Source organism: Acipenser ruthenus, chromosome 29, assembly GCF_902713425.1.
Source record: "Acipenser ruthenus chromosome 29, fAciRut3.2 maternal haplotype, whole genome shotgun sequence".
Classification (NCBI taxonomy): domain Eukaryota; kingdom Metazoa; phylum Chordata; class Actinopteri; order Acipenseriformes; family Acipenseridae; genus Acipenser; species Acipenser ruthenus.
The window spans coordinates 9,787,545-9,808,397 of NC_081217.1; the positions used below are offsets into that span (position 1 = coordinate 9,787,545).

A 20,853-nucleotide genomic window follows, 5' to 3' on the forward strand; every position below is an offset into this window, starting at 1 on the left:
GTATAGCTGTACTGTCAACTCAAGGACGTACTTTAGAAAATAGCTTATTGATCAAGGATATTTAGCAGGTATCAGTAAGCTCAAGTAGAAACTGGTTCTACTTTTATAACAGATCTAATGGTTTTGGTTTTTATTTTTTATTCCCAAGATGTGGGGCTGTGATTTACATGCCACCTTATTTACAGCAAAGCTGGATTAGCAGCTTTAGCAGACTCTAGGACATCAACGATTTTCATGCTACTCGTGTTGTTTCATGCAGATTGTCAGTTTTAGTTTCTGATAATCAAGAGAAGGAAGTCCAGATGAGTAAGCAAGGTGTAGTGCTGCATACACACATGAACTGTGCTGTGCAGAGTCTTGTAATCTATTGTAATTCTGATGAAACTTACAGGGGGGTGTCAGAATCAGGCTGTACGGAGGCATATTGCCAGACAAACATTTCTCCATGTTACTAATGGCTCTAATTCAGTGTTTACTTGGGGGGGGGGGGTCGTCTCATCATGCATGTTTAATGCAGGGCTGTAATTGAAATAGACTCAGGTTTTTACTCTAACTGGGTACTATACATGCTGATAGTTGTAGGGAGGAGTTTAACATTTTGGCATTTTTAAGCCACAGCTGGTAAGACACTTCTTTTTCATTTCTACATCAATTAAACAATCTATTTTAAATTGTACCTTTTGAATATAGTTAAACACTTTTTCTTTTTTTTTTTTTAATACAATTTCTTTTACAATGTTTAAAGTCTGAAGAACAAGTCTCCCAAGAACTGAGCTGTAGCTCGAGTTGTCCTTGCTGAACAACGAGCATCTCATACAGCTGTTGATACTCATCTAAACATTTGATATAAAACATTAAACAGTCTGGTTTAGATCCGAGTTCAGAATTTTCTTTAAGGTGTGGTTCAACATGTTGCCAGTAGTCCGTGTGTGTCTGTTGCTTTAAAATGTCTTCTGTTGATTTCTTCATTTCCTCTTGAACCTTGAACCAAAAATGAGTAGGGATTTAAAACGAGTGGCAGAAGCATAAACAGCATTGAAGGCAAAATTCACTGAAACGCAAACAAGCTGAAGATCAGACGACATTTCAGCTACACTAAAAGTTAAACAGTAAAAGTTTTCTATCACGAGAAAGACAATGGATTTAGAGAAATGCAAATAAAATCCAGTCTAGCAAGAATTAAATGTTTTGTGGTTGGGTCACATTTTGTAAAGTATTTCCTTCAGTTGTTTTTGATGCTAAGCCAGGTGCGATTGAAAACGGCTCCAGGATATTTAGCTGATTTTCTTGGCTTGTTTAACATGAATGCAGGTTTTTTTTAAGAGATCATCTGTCTCCAAATTAAATCAAAAGAGATTGTCTCCAAATTAAATCAGAAGTGATGAACAGCAAGAGTCAAGCTAACAGCCAAGGGGAACATGTTTAGAAACAAGTCCCCACACGGAACAAGGTTTCTTTTGTATTTTTCTTCTTTATGACCTGTTCAATGGTCACCCTTAAAATGTAATTTTACAACTGTTGCTTGCTTTTGCAGTTTCTCTTGTTCCCTTATTTAATATATCAAATATACATTGCAACACAAACTGCATTTATGGTGAACTATCAATAAACATTATAATGCACCAGTAGAATGAGAGTGGGGGCGGTGCAGGACCAGTAGAATGAGAGTGGGGGCGGTGCAGGACCAGTAGAATGAGAGTCGGGGCGGTGCAGGACCAGTAGAATGAGAGTGGGGCGGTGCAGGACCAGTAGAATGGGAGTGGGGGCGGTGCAGGACCAGTAGAATGAGAGTGGGGGCGGTGCAGGACCAGTAGAATGAGAGTGGGGGCGGTGCAGGACCAGTAGAATGAGAGTGGGGGCGGTGCAGGACCAGTAGAATGAGAGTGGGGCCGGTGCAGGACCAGTAGAATGAGAGTGGGGCCGGTGCAGGACCAGTAGAATGAGAGTGGGGCCGGTGCAGGACCAGTAGAATGAGAGTGGGGGCGGTGCAGGACCAGTAGAATGAGAGTGGGGCCGGTGCAGGACCAGTAGAATGAGAGTGGGGCCGGTGCAGGACCAGTAGAATGAGAGTGGGGCCGGTGCAGGACCAGTAGAATGAGAGTGGGGCCGGTGCAGGACCAGTAGAATGAGAGTGGGGCCGGTGCAGGACCAGTAGAATGAGAGTGGGGCCGGTGCAGGACCAGTAGAATGAGAGTGGGGCCGGTGCAGGACCAGTAGAATGAGAGTGGGCCGGTGCAGGACCAGTAGAATGAGAGTGGGGGCGGTGCAGGACCAGTAGAATGAGAGTGGGGGCGGTGCAGGACCAGTAGAATGAGAGTGGGGGCGGTGCAGGACCAGTAGAATGAGAGTGGGGGCGGTGCAGGACCAGTAGAATGAGAGTGGGGGCGGTGCAGGACCAGTAGAATGAGAGTGGGGGCGGTGCAGGACCAGTAGAATGAGAGTGGGGCCGGTGCAGGACCAGTAGAATGAGAGTGGCCGGTGCATTTTTCCATGCATGAGCCCTGGTGGCTAGTGGATGGAAAAGTTTTGTTTCAAGGCCTGTAACAGTAACACAGCAATGCAGTCTCCAGCATTTCCTTGGTGAAGCCCGTTGACTTACTTGGCTTGGGATTTGAAACGGCCTCCCTTCTTGTGCGCTGGCAGCCCCAGTCTCTTCTTATCCTCAAATGAGGGGCTGTGGAGAATGGGGGGAGGCATTGAGAACAGAGCGTGGGTATGAACAGGCTTACTGTACTGTAACTATTAAACACTCAATCGTGCTGAACATAGAACTACAAAATAAACACTTCATCAATTCAATGAGAACCGTTTCCACTGGAAGCAGGTTTCAACGTCTTCAAATGGGAGGGCCATACTCCTGACTGATAGAAGCAGTGAATCCAAAACGACAACATCTGAAGACATCAACAGACTTCTAATCAAAACAGTTTATAGTGTTTACCAGTGTGACTACAAAATATTCAGTTACTGTAAATGTCAAAAGTCAGGTTATATGCATTTATAGAAGTTCCCAGTAAAGGTAATTAAGCTGCCTAAACAACTCTTTAAAAAAATATTCACAGTACTGAAGGCCAAAAAGTGCACTAGCTGAATGAATTGCCTGCCTGCAAGCAGATTCTTGGACAAGAAAAACACACCGTATATACTCAATGACCTTTACTTTTTCCTGAGAAATTACCAAGTTTTATAAAAAAAAGTTACAGGTATTTATTTTTTTCACCCGAAAGTTCCACTCAAGTAAATAATATTTACACAGAAAACTGGGAAATAAAAAAAGAAAAACACCAACCTGGGTGAAAACCATTGCAGATAATTCCAGGTAAATTCCTGGGCTACTTATATATTGTAACTGCTTCTTAACACTACTGGCGTGTGTGCTGCTGGTGTACATACCCTGCACGATACTGCTTGAGGGCCCGCTTGCTGGTGTTGGTCAGCTCCTTATCAAACACAGACTTCTTCATCCCAGACTGGCCTTTCTTCGGTTTACCTGCGACAGCAAAACAGCAGCATGTTCCATGAGCAGCGCCCCCCTGAGCAGTGTACAGGGTGTGCGAGTGACAGGGTTATCTGAAATCCTGCTTTAACTCCCATTCATTGTAACCTTCTTTCTGGTTAGTAGTTCATATACTCACACATACTTTTTTCTGCGGCTTGTTGACTTTTAAACAGCCATACCCCTGTTCTAGGGATGCAATGATTTACCCAAACCGAACCGAAACTTGCCTAAAGTTCCAGAGAACCGAAACCGAAGTGGAATGTTGAAAAAGTCAGATGAAAAAATGCGGTCAATATTTTCAGGAGCTCATCACACACTGCTGCATGTAGACCATGCAGCCGCTGGAGCTCACAAATGTTGTCTCAGAATTTAAACATTACAGCAATTATACTGCTGTGAAACTGTATTATTTTCTATTGTCTGGCCCATTCTGCTAAGAGACGAATATACTGTTTTAAACCCATAATCTGCGTTATGGGTCTAAAACATTGATCCATCTGAACCGATAGGTTGATACCAGAGGTCCATTGGTTAATAGAGGGTATTGGAACGGATCTACTGTACTTCTGTGTTTTCTGATTGGGCATTTAAAGCTGTGGTGTTTAATGATGGGTACCCCTCAACATCATCCATCCCAGGATGCCCCCTCGATACCCACCCTTGGCCACTGGTTCGTCCTCGGGCATGGCGCGGGCTCGCTTGGGTTTGCGCCCCCTCTTAGCTGCTCGCTCGGCGTACATCTGAGACTTGAGCATCTCAAACTGGGCCCGGTCTTCCGCCTGGGAGAGGAAGACAACATTGACATGACTTCTTATACAGCCAGCATCTCATTTACAATGCATTCTTCCCTGCTTTACATGGGGCTGGGAGGTAAGCAGTGAGGCCCAGTGACAGTAGCTGAAGAACTGGGAGGGAGGGAGAGCAGTGTTGTCTCACGGTTAAAGCCGTCATTAGTCTGCCAGGCCTGTAGGGGGCATACTCACACTCAGCTCTTTCTTCTTACGGTCCTGTAGGAACTTCTGTCTCTTCTTTTTCCCTCTCAGAGCCAGATCAAAGTCCTGCAGAGCCTTGGCCACTGGAAGAGAGGAATCAAAAAAACAGTCACTCCTGCTGAACGACAAAAACAGTGACAGCAAGTTTCATCACATTCCTTTAAACATGAGAGACAATATGATGCTTTTCTAATCATTTGGAATTCACACATTAAGGACCAATCAACGAGAATAAGACCAGCTTCTTTGACAGGTTTCTTTCTGTTTTAAATAAGGGGATTGCTGGGACCCTCAGTGTGTGCACAGCCCAGTCTCTACCCCCTCAGTGTGTGCACAGCCCAGTCTCTACCCCCGTCAGTGTGTGCACAGCCCAGTCTCTACCCCCCTCAGTGTGCACAGCCCAGTCTCTACCCCCCTCAGTGTGTGCACAGCCCAGTCTCTACCCCCCTCAGTGTGTGCACAGCCCAGTCTCTACCCCCCTCAGTGTGTGCACAGCCCAGTCTCTACCCCCCTCAGTGTGTGCACAGCCCAGTCTCTACCCCCCTCAGTGTGTGCACAGCCCAGTCTCTACCCCCCTCAGTGTGTGCACAGCCCAGTCTCTACCCCCCTCAGTGTGTGCACAGCCCAGTCTCTATCCCCCTCAGTGTGTGCACAGCCCAGTCTCTACCCCCCTCAGTGTGTGCACAGCCCAGTCTCTACCCCCTCCCCCCTCTAACTCACTCTTGTCTCTCTTGCGCTCCTCATTGCTCTGAAACCAGGTCCTCTCCATCCTGCTCTCCTCCTCCCGTGGCCCCAGCCTCTTCTGAGCAGAGCTGATCTGAAACCCAAAGCACAGACCGATTAGAAACACACACAGCTGGAGCTGGGAACTGCTAATCAGTGAAGTCGTGTGGAGGGCGTCTCTTATTGTGCAGTTTGAGTGAGAGGACTCAAACTGTGTGACTGCACAACTTAAGAACTTGTAAATGGAGACATTATTAAATAAGGAAGACTCTGATCACAGTGACTCTCAAAGACTTCTCTCCATACCTGGGCCTCTGATCGAGTCATCTCTCTCTCCTCCCTCTCCAATCGCATCACTGCGTAAATATCCTGCTCCAGCTTCTCAATCCGGTCCCTGAACTTCAGGATCACCTCTGAGAGGGGGGGGGGAGAGGGCGAGAGAGAGAGAGAGAGAGAGAGAGGGCGAGAGAGAGAGAGAGAGAGAGAGAGAGCGAGAGAGAGAGAGAGAGAGAGAGAAGGATAAATCACAGGACTGGAACTGCAGCCCTTATACTTCATTCCTATCTGACACACTGCTTTCTCTCATTCATTATTCTACTGCTGCCTTCATCGGGGTAGCATCTCTGATAAAATACGGAAGAGAGATATTTTGTTTTGAGCCATTCTAGGTTTTCTTAATTGGTACCGGTACAGAATGAGTATGGTGTGTCTAACTAGGCACATATTCTAATCTGGACTTACTGATTTCAGGAATGAGATGTCTTAAATTGTACCCCAAAACTGAAGAATGCCTTGTTTCAGCCTCCTTTTAATCTTTACCTTAGTGTAGTGCCTTTGTTTCTGTGCAGCATAGTGCCCCTCTCCCCCAGTGTAGTGCCTGTGTCTCTGTGCAGCATAGGGCCCCTCTCCCCCAGTGTAGTGCCTGTGTCTCTGAGCAGCATAGGACCCCTCTCCCCCCAGTGTAGTGCCTGTGTCTCTGAGCAGCATAGGGCCCCTCTCCCCCAGTGTAGTGCCTGTGTCTCTGAGCAGCATAGGACCCCTCTCCCCCCAGTGTTGTGCCTGCATCTGTCTTACCCTGAGGGAGGACACGGGCCTTGACGGGGGTCTTGGCTTGCTTGACGATATCTTTCAGCATCTTCCTCTCTTGCTCCCCGACCAGCGAGACGGATCGGCCGACCTTCCCTGCGCGGGCTGTGCGTCCCACCCTGTGCACGTAGTGCTTCACTGTATTGGGCATCGTGAAGTTAATCACCTGGTGCCGAGACAGAACAATATTATACATACAGGTCGCAGACACAGGAGGGGCTCCAATAGAATCAATAAGCAGCAATACCTGTGGTGTGTTCATTAGCGCACTCACAATATCATTTGTTCATGGCGTGTTCTTTTGGCATCTATTCTTACAGTACAAACTATATATATATATATAATATATATATATATATATATATATATATATATATATATATATATATATATATATATATATTTTTTTTTTTTACAGGGATGGCAGTAATTTAAGGGTTTAGCTAATTAAATCACCCTATACATTTCATATTTGCAGTTTTGAAAGACATTTCTTTTTCATTTAAAACAGATAGCTGAAGACTGTTCTGTTTGCCTTATTTTAGTCTTGCACAGTAACAAACTACCTGAAAGACACTGAGCTAAGTTAAGCTAGCATGGCATATTATTTTTAAACAGAATACACGACTGACACGACTAGAGAGCAGTCAGCAAGGACCTAACCCTGCTCCCCGCCTCTCACCGTTTTCACACCGTCGATATCCAGACCTCTGGCTGCCACGTCGGTGGCCACGAGAATGTCGATCTGTTCATCTTTGAATCGCCTGGGGAAGAAACAATTTACTTACAATATGAAGTACAATATTTCTTTACAGTGATCTTTCTACAGTGCAAGGCTGGCTAGTCTACCATTGCTCCCCATCAGCACTGAAGCCTGGCTGTGTGGAGGGAGGAAGGGGTGCTGGGGTACCTGAGTGACTCGAGTCGCTGAGTCTGGGACAGGTTGCCATGGAGCTCCCCCACCTTCAATCCCATCAGCCCCAGCAGGATATGCATGCGGTGGGCTTGCTTCTTGGTTTGAGTGAAGAGCATCACATGATCAGTGAAGGTGCGGGTCAGCAAAGCTGGGGAGGAACAGAGACGTTAGTGAATGCCAAATGGGGTCCCTTCCACCCCTTACATCAACGACTTCTCAATCACATGTCTTTAATGCATCCTCACCAACCACAAACAAGGGAAAGCAGAAGCAGTGTTCTTCTGGACTAACCCTGCTGCTGCTTAGCTTACTGAGAGCTGAGCAGATCACAAATCCAATGAAGTAGCACGGACTGTGAAAGAGGCTGCAGCCATGCCCCTTACCTGAGACAATGGCCTCGCGGTCCCCCTCTCGGGTCGGCCTGACCCGCACAAACTCCTGCCGGAGGTACGGCGCCACATCGGTGTTACTGTTCACAAAGATCCGGACCGGCTGCTTCAGAGACACCGAGGCCAGGTCTTTAACCTGCAGCGGTGAGGAGAGAGTGAGAGAGTGAGAGACAGCAGCACAGCGAGTTAATGATCGATGGACATTCATGGAGTATTCTGTTTATATAGCAAAATACAATGTCTGTTTAAAACTAAATTACGAGAAGCAAAACAGATTCCAAAATGTGAGCCAGTACAACAAAAATATTCACTCAGCAGAAATGTTATTAAACACCAGATCTCTCGACACAACAGTTACTGCAAACGTTGAGCTGAAACGGCTTTTACTTTCTTGGTACTTATGTTCTCTCATGGCATGTTATTCAGCTACAGTTGCAGAGAAGTGCAAAGAGGTGGCAAATCTCCACAGAGACGTATCTGCAACCAGGGGACTGAAACGGGCTGGTATCATCAGAGGAAGAGGCAGGCGCATCAGAAAAGAAGCAGGCGCAGGGTTCAGAAAACAGCAGACACATCATTTTTTTGTTTTGGGGCTGGGGGTAAAGCAAGGTTCTGGTGAATGGCAGAGTATCTCAGAGTACTCAGCCCCCCTCACCTCTTCACTCATGGTGGCGGAGTACAGCATGGTCTGTCTCTGGTGGGCACAGAGTCGGATGATCTCTTTCATCTGCTCCTCGAAATACTCATCCAGCATCCTGCAAAACGACACAATAAGAAACCCAGCTCAGAGGGGACACAGCAGCAAGAACACTACTCACTCTCAGTTGAATAATATATCTTTCTAATATAAATCCGCTATATATCGAGAGCCACGATATAGCGAGAGACCCATAGAAAAACAAATAGGCTAACAAATACTGTACAGCCACTCCCTCGTTTTATCGAGGGCGTCAGGGTCCAGTATAAAACCTCTATAGCACACCGTTTTAATTCGTACTGTGGAGGGTAATTGCTTCTCATCAACTTAAGTCTCCAATTAATTTCATGAATCTTCCTCTCCTTTCTTAAATGCACAACAGAGGAGGCTTGTTGCTAGGGAGCTGACGTCACTGCCCTGTGGCTTTTGCTAGGGCATTGCTTCCACATGTGAACACCTCGTTGGCTAAAATAAAAAACGCTTTCAGCATAGATATTTAATTTTCTTTGTGTTATTGTGCAATGCGTGTGTATATAACAGTACAATATTAATGTTTTGTTTTTAATTGTTTTGTATATTTTTGTTTGTGATGTGCAGTACGAAATAGAATGAACAGTAATTCTAAGTGAATTTGCCAATGTATATTGCAGCAAAGGCATACACAGTTAGACTTTTAAAAATGGGGAGCCAACTCCAGGACTGCGATACATCCGAATCCGCAGTATAGCGAGGGGCAATATAACGAGGGGTGGGTATAGTTGAAATAGCAGATGCATCTAGAAAGCTGTTATTAAAGTCAAAGTCTGCAAGTGGCTGCAAAGAATGTCAGTCAATAGGAAGCAGTTGGTTGGTAAAGACAGGAAAGAATGTGTTGAAGGGGTGGGGATAATATCACTTTCAGGTAAAAACAAGCTTGCAAACCAGAGAATTCTTCAATCTATTGTAGTACCAGAAAGCATGTTGACAAATGGAAATGCTTCCTATGACACAAGCGTTTGAGAAGTATCCAGAGAATGGAACAGCACGGCCGGTAAGATGACGCTCTCTGACCTGTCAGCCTCGTCCAGAATGAGGATCTCGATGCTGCTCAGTTCGAAGGAGGGTGTGTTGTGGAGATGGTCGATCAGCCGGCCCGGGGTGGCAATCAACACATCAGGGCCAGCACGCAGGGCAGCCTCCTGGGACTTGAGATCCAGACCGCCTTGGGGGGGAGGAGAGAGAAGTACATTTAAAAAGTCTGTAAAGTTCAATTATGCATTATTAGCTGAATTCAGAGATGCAAGGTAGATTTCAAAGTGTGTTAAGACCATTCTTACTGCATGCCCCAGGTGTCATTAGTTTGTATTTAAGTCTGCTAAGAAATAAATAATAATATTTAGAGTAGCTTCCTGTATTTCATCCCAGCATAATTACCAAATACAAGCAATAACAAGTACTCAGAATCTGTAGTGATAGACAACTCCAATGAACTGCTTCATTGGTACTGAACTCACCCACAGTCAAGCAGGTTGTGATGCTGGTGAACTGGGCTAGCTGTCTGGCCACAGAGTGTACTTGGATCCCCAGTTCACGGGTCGGAACCAGAACCAGCACCCGGGTCACTGGAGCCTGCCGAGGCTTGTAGATCAGACGCTCCAGGACAGGGAGCATGAAGGCAGCGGTCTTACCTGAGAGAGAGAGACAGAGAGACTTTAACATAACATTTACAAGCGAGAAGAGGTCATTGCATTAAGGCAGCTGTCTTACCTGAGAGAGAGACAGAGAGACTTTAACATAACATTTACAAGTGAGAGGAGGTCATTGAAAAGACACCGAGCAGACAATTAGAACTGAAGAGCAGCTCTGACATTCAGGTGAAAGCACCTGAACACACACAGAATTGGAGTAACTGCAAAAAGAACCCCTCAGAATAACATGCTTTGAACCCGAAGACACTAATGAAATCAAATGACCAATGAAGAGACACAGCAACATGGTACCGCATACTTGTTCCAGTGAAAACACTTGGTTGCTAGAACATGCACTTGTTTAAAAACAGCACAGCCCCGGTGAAAATGCATGGAATTCAGCGTGGTCTGAACCGATTATTCAGACTGAGCTCTGCACAGAAATCAGGTGCGGACAATCGGGCGAGGGTCATTGATATTGATTTACCATTCACAATGAAACAAGTGAAGAAACAGCTGCTTGGATGTGTGATGATGGCTGCTTTTCTTACAGCAATCCACAAACAAACAAGCAGCTGTTTCACTTGGAATGGGAAATTAGCCCCATCAACACCAATCACTCTCACCTGATTTCTGTGGAGAGTTTGATCTGAATAATCGGCTTGTGCAGCTCTAATGGAATTATTTCATAAGAGCCACATTATTGGTTTGGAAGTGGGGGGGATGCAGGTGTATTATTTTGGGGGCATTCCAGGCACCGCCAGTTTGTGCCCCTCTGCTACAGGCATACTGTCCCAGATTGAAGCAGTTCTACTATCCTCACTCACCTGTCCCAGTGGCAGCACAGGCACAGATATCCTTCCCCATGAGCCCCACTGGGATGCAGGCTTTCTGGATGGGCGTGGGTTGCTTGAATCCCAGCGTTGTGATTGCCTGGGAACACAACACAGAGATCAGAACTTCATACCTCAGGCCTTCAAAGAGAAAACACTGTTCACTGCAATGCTATTACCCTGAGGAGCATGAAACACATTGTCCACTGCAATGCTATTACCCAGAGGAGCATGAAACACACTGTCCACTGCAATGCTATTACCCTAGATTTCAGATTCGGCACAATCTATTTTATTTTAATGCGCGTGTGCCCGGGTCAGTGTGTGTGCCTGTACGTTTGTTCCCTGTACCTTTAGCAATGGGCGAGACAGGTTCATATCCTGGAAGTTCAGACTGTCATCATACTGTGATGCGTCTTCAAAAAACACTTCTGGCACCTAGAGAGAAAGACAAAAAACACTCAATACTTTTCAGTGGATCGTTCAGATATCCAGAGTTCACTGGATTCACTTCCTGTGCAACATGTAATAGGACCCCACCTGAAGCTTTGCACTCCTCTTGCTGCACATACTGTCTACAGTGAATCTGCAATGTGACAGCAAGAACACATTCTGGGAAAATTAGCTATAGCAAAATGGGCTGCCAGACAGCTGTTAATGCGAGGCAGGGCAGGACAATGATGACAGTCTCACTTACTAGCTGCTAAAAAGCGTCACAATAACCTGAAGTCTACTTTTTTTTTTTTAATTTAGTAGTCGCCAATTATTTTTATTATTTTCTCCCAATTCAGAATAACCAATTATTTTTTGGCCCAGCTCACCGCTACCACCCCCAAGCTGACACGGGAGGGCGAAGACGAACACACGCTGTCCTCCGAAGCGTGTGCCGTCAGCCGACCGCTTCTTTTTCACACTGCAGACTCACCATGTAGCCACCTGAGAGCTACAGTGTCGGAGGACAACACAGCTCAGGGCAGCTTACAGGCAAGCCCACAGGCGCCCGGCCAGACTACAGGGGTCGCTGGTGCGCAGTGAGCCGAGGATACCCTGGTCGACCTACCCCTAACCCCCCCCCCCCCCCCCAAGTATTCGACATGCACACTGGCCATTTTCTTTGCCTAACATCAGACTGAACGGCACTCACCTCCTCTTTTTTCTTCTTTCTTTTCCTATCCTTCACCTTCAACGTGTCTGTAGAGTAGGAAAAACTGACGTTTCACAATCACAACCAGCATAGGAGCTCTACAGTCACCTTACATGAGACAATTCTACAACACCTTACAATGTAATTCTAATTGTGATCCTTCTTTTCAGATGGGAAACACTACCTGCTTTGGTCAGGACTTCTTCATCGGCTGAGGAGAATTCATCCAGCTCTTCGTCTTCGTCTTGGTCATTGTCACTGCCCTCTTCCTCCCCCTCCCCCTCTTCCTCCCCATCCTCCTCCTCCCCCTCTTCCTCCCCATCCTCCTCCTCCTCCTCCTCCTCCTCTTCCTCCTCCTCTTCCTTCACCTCCTCCCCCGAGTCTGTCTTTGTTTTCTTTCCCTCTTTGCTTGCCTTCTGCTGCAGGGACCCAAGAGAAAGGGGGTGAAACACAGACTTATGGCAATTATTTATTTCTTTATTTTAATCCACTTGTATCGTTGATCTGTGATTAGAAATCCACAAGAGAACAGATCTCGACTAACCTCTATTTTGCGTTTCTTCCGGATCTTGTCAATTTTGTCATCCAGTGTTGTCGGAGCTTTCTGTGGAGAAAAGGAAAGATTTTTTATGTACTTTATTATTTTTTTGGAGTATACTGTAACTAGGTAAGTGCTGGGGAGAAAGTTTAAACAAAACACAAATGTTAGTTTTAATCTGGTAAATACTTTAAAAATCACGCTAAGTACTTTAACACTAAACATCACAAACTTTAAAGCCAAGCACAAACATGAAAAAAAATAAAAATCTACATTTTATAAACAAATCATTAGTCTATTTTCTTTCAATCCTTCCTAATTTTATTGTTTCTTATTTCACTTCATAATTTCTAATTCAGATGTTTTAAAGTTATTTGTATAAACTACAAATGTTGAGCATTTTCACATACTTCAACAACAGACAATCCTGACGTGAGCCAGGAAGTGCAAGTGTAAGAGATATCCTGAGAATAAGGCATAGAAACTGAGAGCTTTCTTTAACCACCAGACATGCTTTTAAATGAAAATATGTTTGATAGAACGTGTTTCTTTCAAAACTGCTATGTAGTCAGGTGCAAAACAGTTAAGATGCATGGGATTAGTTTGTTAGCTACAAACGCTTCAACTATAGATTCTTGATCCTCGATTGTTGCCGGGACCTCTATAAATTGCCTTATAGGGAAGCAGGTTGAAAAGCGAACCTCCATCACTTACTAGAGCAGCACCAAGAGATTACGCGGATTGAGCTCTCCCCAGAAATCAGGTGCGGGTCATTGGTGTTGACTGAGCTCCTTTTCAAAGTGAAACAACTGGAGAAACAGCTGCGTGGATTTGTGTGGATTGCTGTTCTCCAGAGTCAAAGAAAAGCAGCCGTCCTCACAAATCCATTCAGCCGTTTCTTCATTTGTCTCTTTTCATGGTACAGTCAACCCGATGGACACCAGTGCCCCTCACCTGATTGTCAGCACTTGATTTCTGTAAAGCGCTTGATCCCAATAACTGGTTTGTGCAGCACTATCCTTACCCTCTTTTTGAGCTGCGACAGGACGTCTGCCATGGCCCAGTCCTCACTGTACAGCCCATCCCGCTCCCCGAACTCAAAATCTGCGTTGAACTCGGCACTGCGGCTTTTCAGCGCCCGTCGCTTCTTACCCAGAACGATCGGCTGCTCCTGCATTGAGATGAAAACAGAGTTATCTTGGGAGGTGTTCATTCGTGTCATAGCTTTCACTTTCAAGCATGCAGAATCAGGTATTTCAAAGACAGACGCAGTTAACCCTTGAAACTGAAAAGTTGCAGATTTCCTGGTTCCTGATCACTTCCTGTATGTGTTTTATTGTTGTGATGCTGGAATAATAAACATAATGTATTTCATATTTTTTACTTTAATGAGGGACAGACTGATTTTCCAACTACACTGCAGATTTAGAAAGCTGCTTTTGTACTGTATACGTGAAGGCTATTATGCCATACAAAGTGCCGGTCCTGTTTTAATGATGCTATGACAAGCTACTTTTCTACAAGGATGTAGGTCATGGCAACTTCCTTTTTCATGGTAATAATACTTGTGGAATTTCTTTGTGCATCAGCTTTAAACATTTATAAGAAATATATATATATAATGAAGGTGTCACTACTGTTCACAAATTATGAGATTTTTGCCATTCAGTTTCATGAATGTTCTATGGTGATCATGTTTTTAATCAGTGCCGTTAAAAACATAATACATCTTTTAACGTTACTTGCCTATCTTAATGTTTTGGTCCTAACTACACAACCGATTTCCCCCCCACATCATTACCAGAAAAACAACATGTATTTTATTTGGACGTATACACAAAGTAGCCATTGCCTTTACATTCTGAATTGTTAATAGTTTTAACAAAAGTTTATTTAATTATCATTTTGGAAAAAAAAAAAAACGGTGAAAACTTAAAACTGAAGCGAAGCCTAATAATTCTGCAATATAACCAATAGTCCCGTGAAAAATAAAAACGCGGAGCAAACCTACCGCCTCGTCATCCGACTCGGAATCGGGCTCCTCCGGAACCGCGTCCTCATCCCGGATGGTTCCAATAAGATCCAAATCAGAAAACATGATGTTTCTGGTCTGTGATACCACCGCGAGCTGTTAGGACCTTCCTCCCCGCTTTTCAGCGCTTCTCTCTGGCTGAGTACCGCTCTCGTCCACGTTTCAGATTCCACTCGATTCAGTCTACAGACTTGCAGATTCTCTACGGGAGATCAAAGTAGTCGGTTCTCTACTTTTCCGCAATGCTCGGGTTTCTGAAGCTCACTGACCCGGTTCTGTAACTGATCTCGCTTCAGTTCCACGTATTTGGAATCCTCTGACGGACAACTTTGCCTGCTTCTTACTACACACGTGGGTCCGTCACACCGGAAATCAATATTACACGCCACTATCCCGTCCAACTATATGGAAACACAAGCATCGAACAAAAGGTTCCGCTCGTCAAAATAGGTCACAACAACCCTTTCTAGTGCAGCGATACCAATATTTGTAAGTATGAAATAATTATAATGCATAATATTAATAACGTTGACATATCTGATGAAAGTACTATGTAACACATTCTTACAATACTGGATAATAAACTCATCTATGTAAGACTCAAACCATGTTATACAACTTTGTGCTCATTACTGCGGTAATGGGCGGTGGGTATGTATATATATATATATATATATATATATATATATATATATATATATATATATATATATATATATATATATATATGTATATAAATTACAGATAAAATATGACCCAAGCACACACAATTTTAAGAAAACAAACATTGCCGTTATCCTGACAAGAACGTGAAGTAAATCCCAATTAGCTGAGGTTACAACAACGACAACAACAACAATACTACAACTACTACTATTAATAGTTTATCTCACAAACGATGTATTGTTCAGTTAGTTGAGAATTTTAAACCGCAGGTTTTTAACGCTGGATTCGTACCCAAGCCGCTGCGCTGCAGTGCCGCTTGAGCGGGTCAGCACCTCAGACAGCTCCGCAAGGCTTGTTGGGGCTCGCGGAGTTTAAAGTGTTAACTCTCCAGGTTGTAAAATATGAAATAGCGAACGGAATGATAAGCGAGTCTAAAAATCAACGTATCCGTCTATTTAGCACCAGCAACATCTACAGCTCCAGCTGTAATGAAGATCTCTCGTTTGATCGCTTTTGTTTTAAAATATGTCGATTTTCCAAATACAAGTTTGTACAGAAAGCTTATACCGCAGCCTCGTCCATTGGTACAGTACTCTCACTGTGATGTAGCCTTTTGGACAGATTGTAGTTTTTGTTTGTTTGTTTTTGTGAATCAGACCTACAGCACAGGAAGTGATTAGCTGCCAGGAAACAACATCAACCTTTAAATTTGTTAAACTTTTTTTTTTTTTTTTTAAATCACCAAATTATGTGCAGGTGCTGGTACAGTGGAGAAGTACGAAATCGATTTTAAACCACGCCACTGTGTGTGTGTGTGTGTGTGTGTGTGTGTCTGTCTGTCTGTCTGTCTGTCTGTCTGTCTGTCTGTCTGTCTGTCTGTCTGTGTGGCTCAATGCGTTCCAGTTGACTACGACAGAAACTTCTGAAATATCCATGTGGGACTCTGGGATTTTCCTGGAGCGCACTTGCGTCAGAGCGATCACAATATCTGATTCGCGCTCCCCATGTTTTTTTTAAAAATCCAAAACATGAAACTCCACAAATAACTATAATCTAAAATATTATTATTATTCTTATTATTATTATTATTATTATTATTATTATTATTATTATTATTATTATTATTATTATTAGGCTAGAACAAATAGGTTGTAAATAAAAACGATACATTAATTACAGACAGCTACAGACAGGCAGGCATACAATATAATGTTTTTCAGTATTTTTCAGTTTATTGAGGGGGTTAGTTTACGAGGTATTAGCCGTATTTACCTTGTGATTTAGTAAGGTTTTTATTTTTATTGTGACCGCACTATGTGTTCGAATTCCAGTTAAATTTCACAAAAGAGCGTGAAGTTTGTTTTAAAAACATGTATGTTTTTGACAGGTATAGCACAACAAAAAGTGACGGTAGTAATATTAAGACACCATGCAAATAAAAACGAAAAAAAAAAACGCAACAAACAATTAATTCGGCACTTTGAAATGGAAAGCAACGGTATAGTTTAGTCTGACGTAATTCTTGAAAAAGAAAACTGAAACTGACGAAGAGACAGAGCGACCGGAGATAAGGGGCAGGACTACCAGCTATTAAAACTCTGGTACTAGGGAAAAGAGACTCTGTGATTTGGGAGAATACACTGACGGGACACACAGATACAGAATATTTCAAAAATATAATACATAATATATACAGCGCCGTAACTTGTATTGTGTAGTTCTAAATACATATAGCACAATACTTGATTATATTCCTTGGACGCTGGAGACAGATTGTGGTACCTGAACTTCCAGAAATAAAACTAAAAACGCGTGGAATATCAGCAGGACTGTGAGTTACTGTTAAATCACGTAAGTACGGTTTGTGGATTGTCTAGTTCTGCACTTCCGCCTTCTTCGGGTGCTGAAATCGTCTACGCTTCTCACGAAGCCGATTCACTCGTAATGTACAGTTTATTAAACGGGGTAAGATCGTGTTTTTATTTTAATTGTATTTTTGTAGTGGACGGGGGTCCATGGGGTGTTTGTCGTGTGTCACAGGTGCACTGTCAGGCAGTATTATTATTGTGGGTTAATGGAACATTCTGCGGAAGTGATCTGTATAATGACAATGGCACCATCTGCTAAAGTTGCTAGAAATGCTAGCCAATAATTCTCATTCAGTTTGTAGAGCAACGCAGCGAAGGAGGTTTAGCTTGTAGTAACATGTCACCTTTGCAAACGAGAAGCGGCAAATTAATACAAAACGTTAAAATGGGGATAATAAATACACCGATAGAACCCTTTTCATTCAATGACATGCTTTCTATATTGTTCATGTATGTAAATAGTAGGCCGGATATGTTACACTTTGCAATACATGCACAGTACTGGTGCAACGTCAATTTTTGCTACTTTGTCCAAATTTGCTACCTTAGCAAAATATGACACGCATAAGCGTCAAATATTACTACCTGTACCAAAATGTCATCTGTAGCTATAAACTTTATTTATTTATTTTTGGTCAAGTTAAAACAATCCGACAATTCATCTTGATGGTTATAGAGAGTAGTTTGAAAAAAATAAATAGCGGAACTAAAATAATGTAATATAATTAACAAGACTTATTTTCAAACTAATATCAACAACATGATCGGAATTCACACCAGAAAACATCCCAAATAATAATAATAATAATAATAATAATAATAATAATAATAATAACGTTATTGTGTCTGTGTGCTTTTTATTATTCTGTTTTAGTTTTTAATACAGAACAAGTTAAGGCACCAAAAGACAACACGCCTGGCAACAGTTGCCTAGTAGGCTCCAGTATTTACTGTAACTGATGTTTTTAGTCATGCCTGCCTCGGGCTGTTATTACATTCAGGGTGTTAAATATGTTTATAGGCCCTACCACTCATTTGGCAAAATTTCAATTTCGTTATTTTTTATTTGATGTCATGAAAAGTTAGTGTATCTAACATTATCCATTTTTAAAATGTTATTTCTAGTATTACACAAATGTAAAGTAAGCGAAACTTTTGTGAGTGCTTTATTTGCTGTTTCGTTATTGAGTTATCGCAGAGACTGAACCGCCATAGAAAACAATAGCAGTCTGCGGTTGTTACAAATACGTGTAACAGAAAGCACGGTTCTGTTGTGCAGTGCCGCTGTAGGGTTAGTACCTCGGACAGTTCGATTGGGTTCTTGAAGTCCGGGGTCTGGGGTTTTTAACATTGTTCTTGAAGGTGGTACTACCACAATGCTATCATTTAATATGCATTAAACGGTACGTGATCGACTTTAATATTACATAATTAACAACGTAACCGTTTCTTAATGGGAAAAGCCACTCATACGAATACATCAGCTATGACTAGTGAATTGTATATTGGATGTGTAGACTGTAGGAGCGGTTTGAGATTTTTTATCATGCAGAATACATGCACCTTGGTTCTGTGGTGTTACCTGATGTGATTGTGCAGCCTAACAGAGTCCAGTTTATATAACACAAGGCATACTGTATGAAGCCGATTTGGAAAAGCATAGTATTTATTAGAACTGATACTTTGTTCTTAAAGGGATGTCGTCTTCTTCTTTCCCATGGCGAATGTCTTTATATGCTTGTAATTGTATATATTACACAACTTTTAAATATTTACAAACTGTGAGGAAAGCATGGTGACTTGTGGTTGAGCTGATGGGCTGGAAGCTGAAAGAAAGTCACCATGAATTCATATCCACCAATAAAAAAATGTGTTTATTAACGGAGTGACTATGAATACACTACGAATGGTGCATATTAACACCAGCAACAATATGCATGGACATTTTGTAGATGTTGCTGAATGAATACCCGTTTCATGAATATGAAACTGATATAATAATAATATTGTATCAGATTGAAATGACGTCATATTCAAATCTATAATCCAGGCTTGTGTCAGATACAAGCTGATTCTTGCTCCACTCAGTGGGTAGATTTAACTGATTTCTATATGATATTGTAAACGGAATACATCAAAGCAAACGCAAGAAAAAAATCTGTTACTAACTTTTGTGCATTGCAACGGTATGTGGACACAAAATAGTGAATATTTTCTCAGTAATAGCACAGCGCAGAGGCATTTCCTATAGTGAATTCTTTCAGGTCAAATTATCTTAAAAAAAACCAACACAATTGCAATGGTTATCACTATGTCTCTTCCGTTTTAAAACACATGGAAGTGGTTTGAGTACAGAAGTGATGCAAAGTCTTGTATGTGGAAAGTGAAACTAATGTCTTAGTTACAGGAAATGTAGGGGGTGCTTGGAAGACAAGTTGAAGTGAATATGTTGCCACATATAAAAATGTATTTGTAACCCATTTTTGAAGATAAAACCCCTTGCTTTATATTTCCTTTGAACATTTGTAATCTCTAAATATAAGTATTCTCAAAGTATTGTTTTCAGTAGAACTTTAATTTTCTAGTGTTTTTTTTTTACTGGCCAGCTATCTTTTTATGATGTTTGCTGTCATTCTAAGTGGTTCTGTACTCAAATGCTGTGTTTTTTATGCTATTGTGTTAATGTGCTCTCCAGTTCCAGTTGCCTGCCATAGACATACAGTATATGTAGGCTAGATCTGCTGAAGTATCTATAGAAGTAAGAGCCAGCGCCATCTAGTGATCTGCCATCTAGGATCAAGTTTCCTTTTTTTTTTGCTGGCAACACTGTCTGTCTGGTGCTTCAGACATTTCAAACTGACTGAAAGGTCCAAGTGGAAATACATTAAAAAAACATAAACCAATTCTGTTGCATATGTCTAGCTGTGCGCTGTAGCTACCTTTGAGTCATCTCTCTCTCTCTCTCTCTCTCTCTCTCTCTCTCTCTCTCTCTCTCTCTCTCTCTCTCTCTAGTGACTGTCTGGGGTGATCTGCACTTAGGGAGCATCTCCAAGTGGATTTATCTGTGGTGAACAACCTAAGGGACCGTCTCGAAATGGACGGAATCGATCCTAACAGGAGAGGCGGGGCGAGGGGGAGAGGCAGAGGAAATGCAGACCACCGGAGAGGTAAGTCACAATTCAACAGAATGTTACCAACTGGAAAACTGGAGGCACTTTAATAATAATAATAATAATAATAATAATAATAATAATAATAATAATAATAATAATAATAATAATAATAAATACACACACATGTAAGAGTAATAGTTTTTTTAAAAGGTCATTTTAAGTCCTGTCTGTCGCATATGAGTTTTCTACTTATTGCTAGGTGAGGAGAGTTTTTCCACAAAGCTATATTTTTTCAAAGAGGACAGTCTACTGACCATATTATCAACATATTATAAATCAGGGCGTTCACAGTGGCTTACCTGGTGAAGGCAGTAGCCTGTAGAATGCAGGGGGAGTCATGTATTTGGAAGCTTTGTAGTTTAAATCCTGTTTACCAGTCATGGCTGGGGACTGCATTGGCCATACAGTTTATGGAGAGATGCAGTTTGCGTGTTTTATAGGTATTAGAAACCCAACTGGTTCCTGTTTTGATTGGCACACTTCTCTGGATTTTGTCAGGTGCGGGGGCCCCACAGAGGGATGGAGACCACAACAACCCAAGAGGAGGAGGAGGAAGAGGAAGAGGAGGAGGAGGAAGAGGAAGAGGAGGAGGAGGAGGAGGAAGAGGAGGCGGAGGAGGAAGAGGAGGCA

General features: G+C 42.7%; 1 protein-coding gene and 1 long non-coding RNA gene across 2 annotated transcripts; one reads left to right on the forward strand and one right to left on the reverse strand.

Annotated features, from left to right (window-relative positions):
- Nucleotides 1-481: 481 nt before the first annotated feature.
- On the reverse strand, nucleotides 482-14,904 carry LOC117432257 (probable ATP-dependent RNA helicase DDX27). Its single transcript, XM_059003412.1, has 21 exons — nucleotides 14,496-14,904; nucleotides 13,509-13,655; nucleotides 12,491-12,550; nucleotides 12,131-12,365; nucleotides 11,947-11,993; nucleotides 11,154-11,240; nucleotides 10,797-10,902; nucleotides 9,796-9,969; nucleotides 9,353-9,503; nucleotides 8,261-8,360; nucleotides 7,600-7,741; nucleotides 7,211-7,364; nucleotides 6,983-7,064; nucleotides 6,289-6,466; nucleotides 5,521-5,627; nucleotides 5,212-5,308; nucleotides 4,483-4,574; nucleotides 4,158-4,278; nucleotides 3,394-3,490; nucleotides 2,600-2,674; nucleotides 482-981 (listed from the first exon to the last, which is right to left on the reverse strand). The coding sequence occupies exons 1-21, from the start codon at nucleotides 14,580-14,582 to the stop codon at nucleotides 966-968; spliced, it is 2,355 nt and encodes a 784-aa protein (XP_058859395.1). The 5' UTR covers nucleotides 14,583-14,904; the 3' UTR covers nucleotides 482-965.
- A 1,840-nt stretch (nucleotides 14,905-16,744) lies between these two features.
- Nucleotides 16,745-20,800, forward strand: LOC131702018 (uncharacterized). The gene is made up of 3 exons (XR_009309249.1): nucleotides 16,745-17,033; nucleotides 20,063-20,217; nucleotides 20,722-20,800. It is a non-coding gene; the product is annotated as an uncharacterized LOC131702018 (long non-coding RNA).
- The last annotated feature ends 53 nt before the right edge of the window (nucleotides 20,801-20,853 follow it).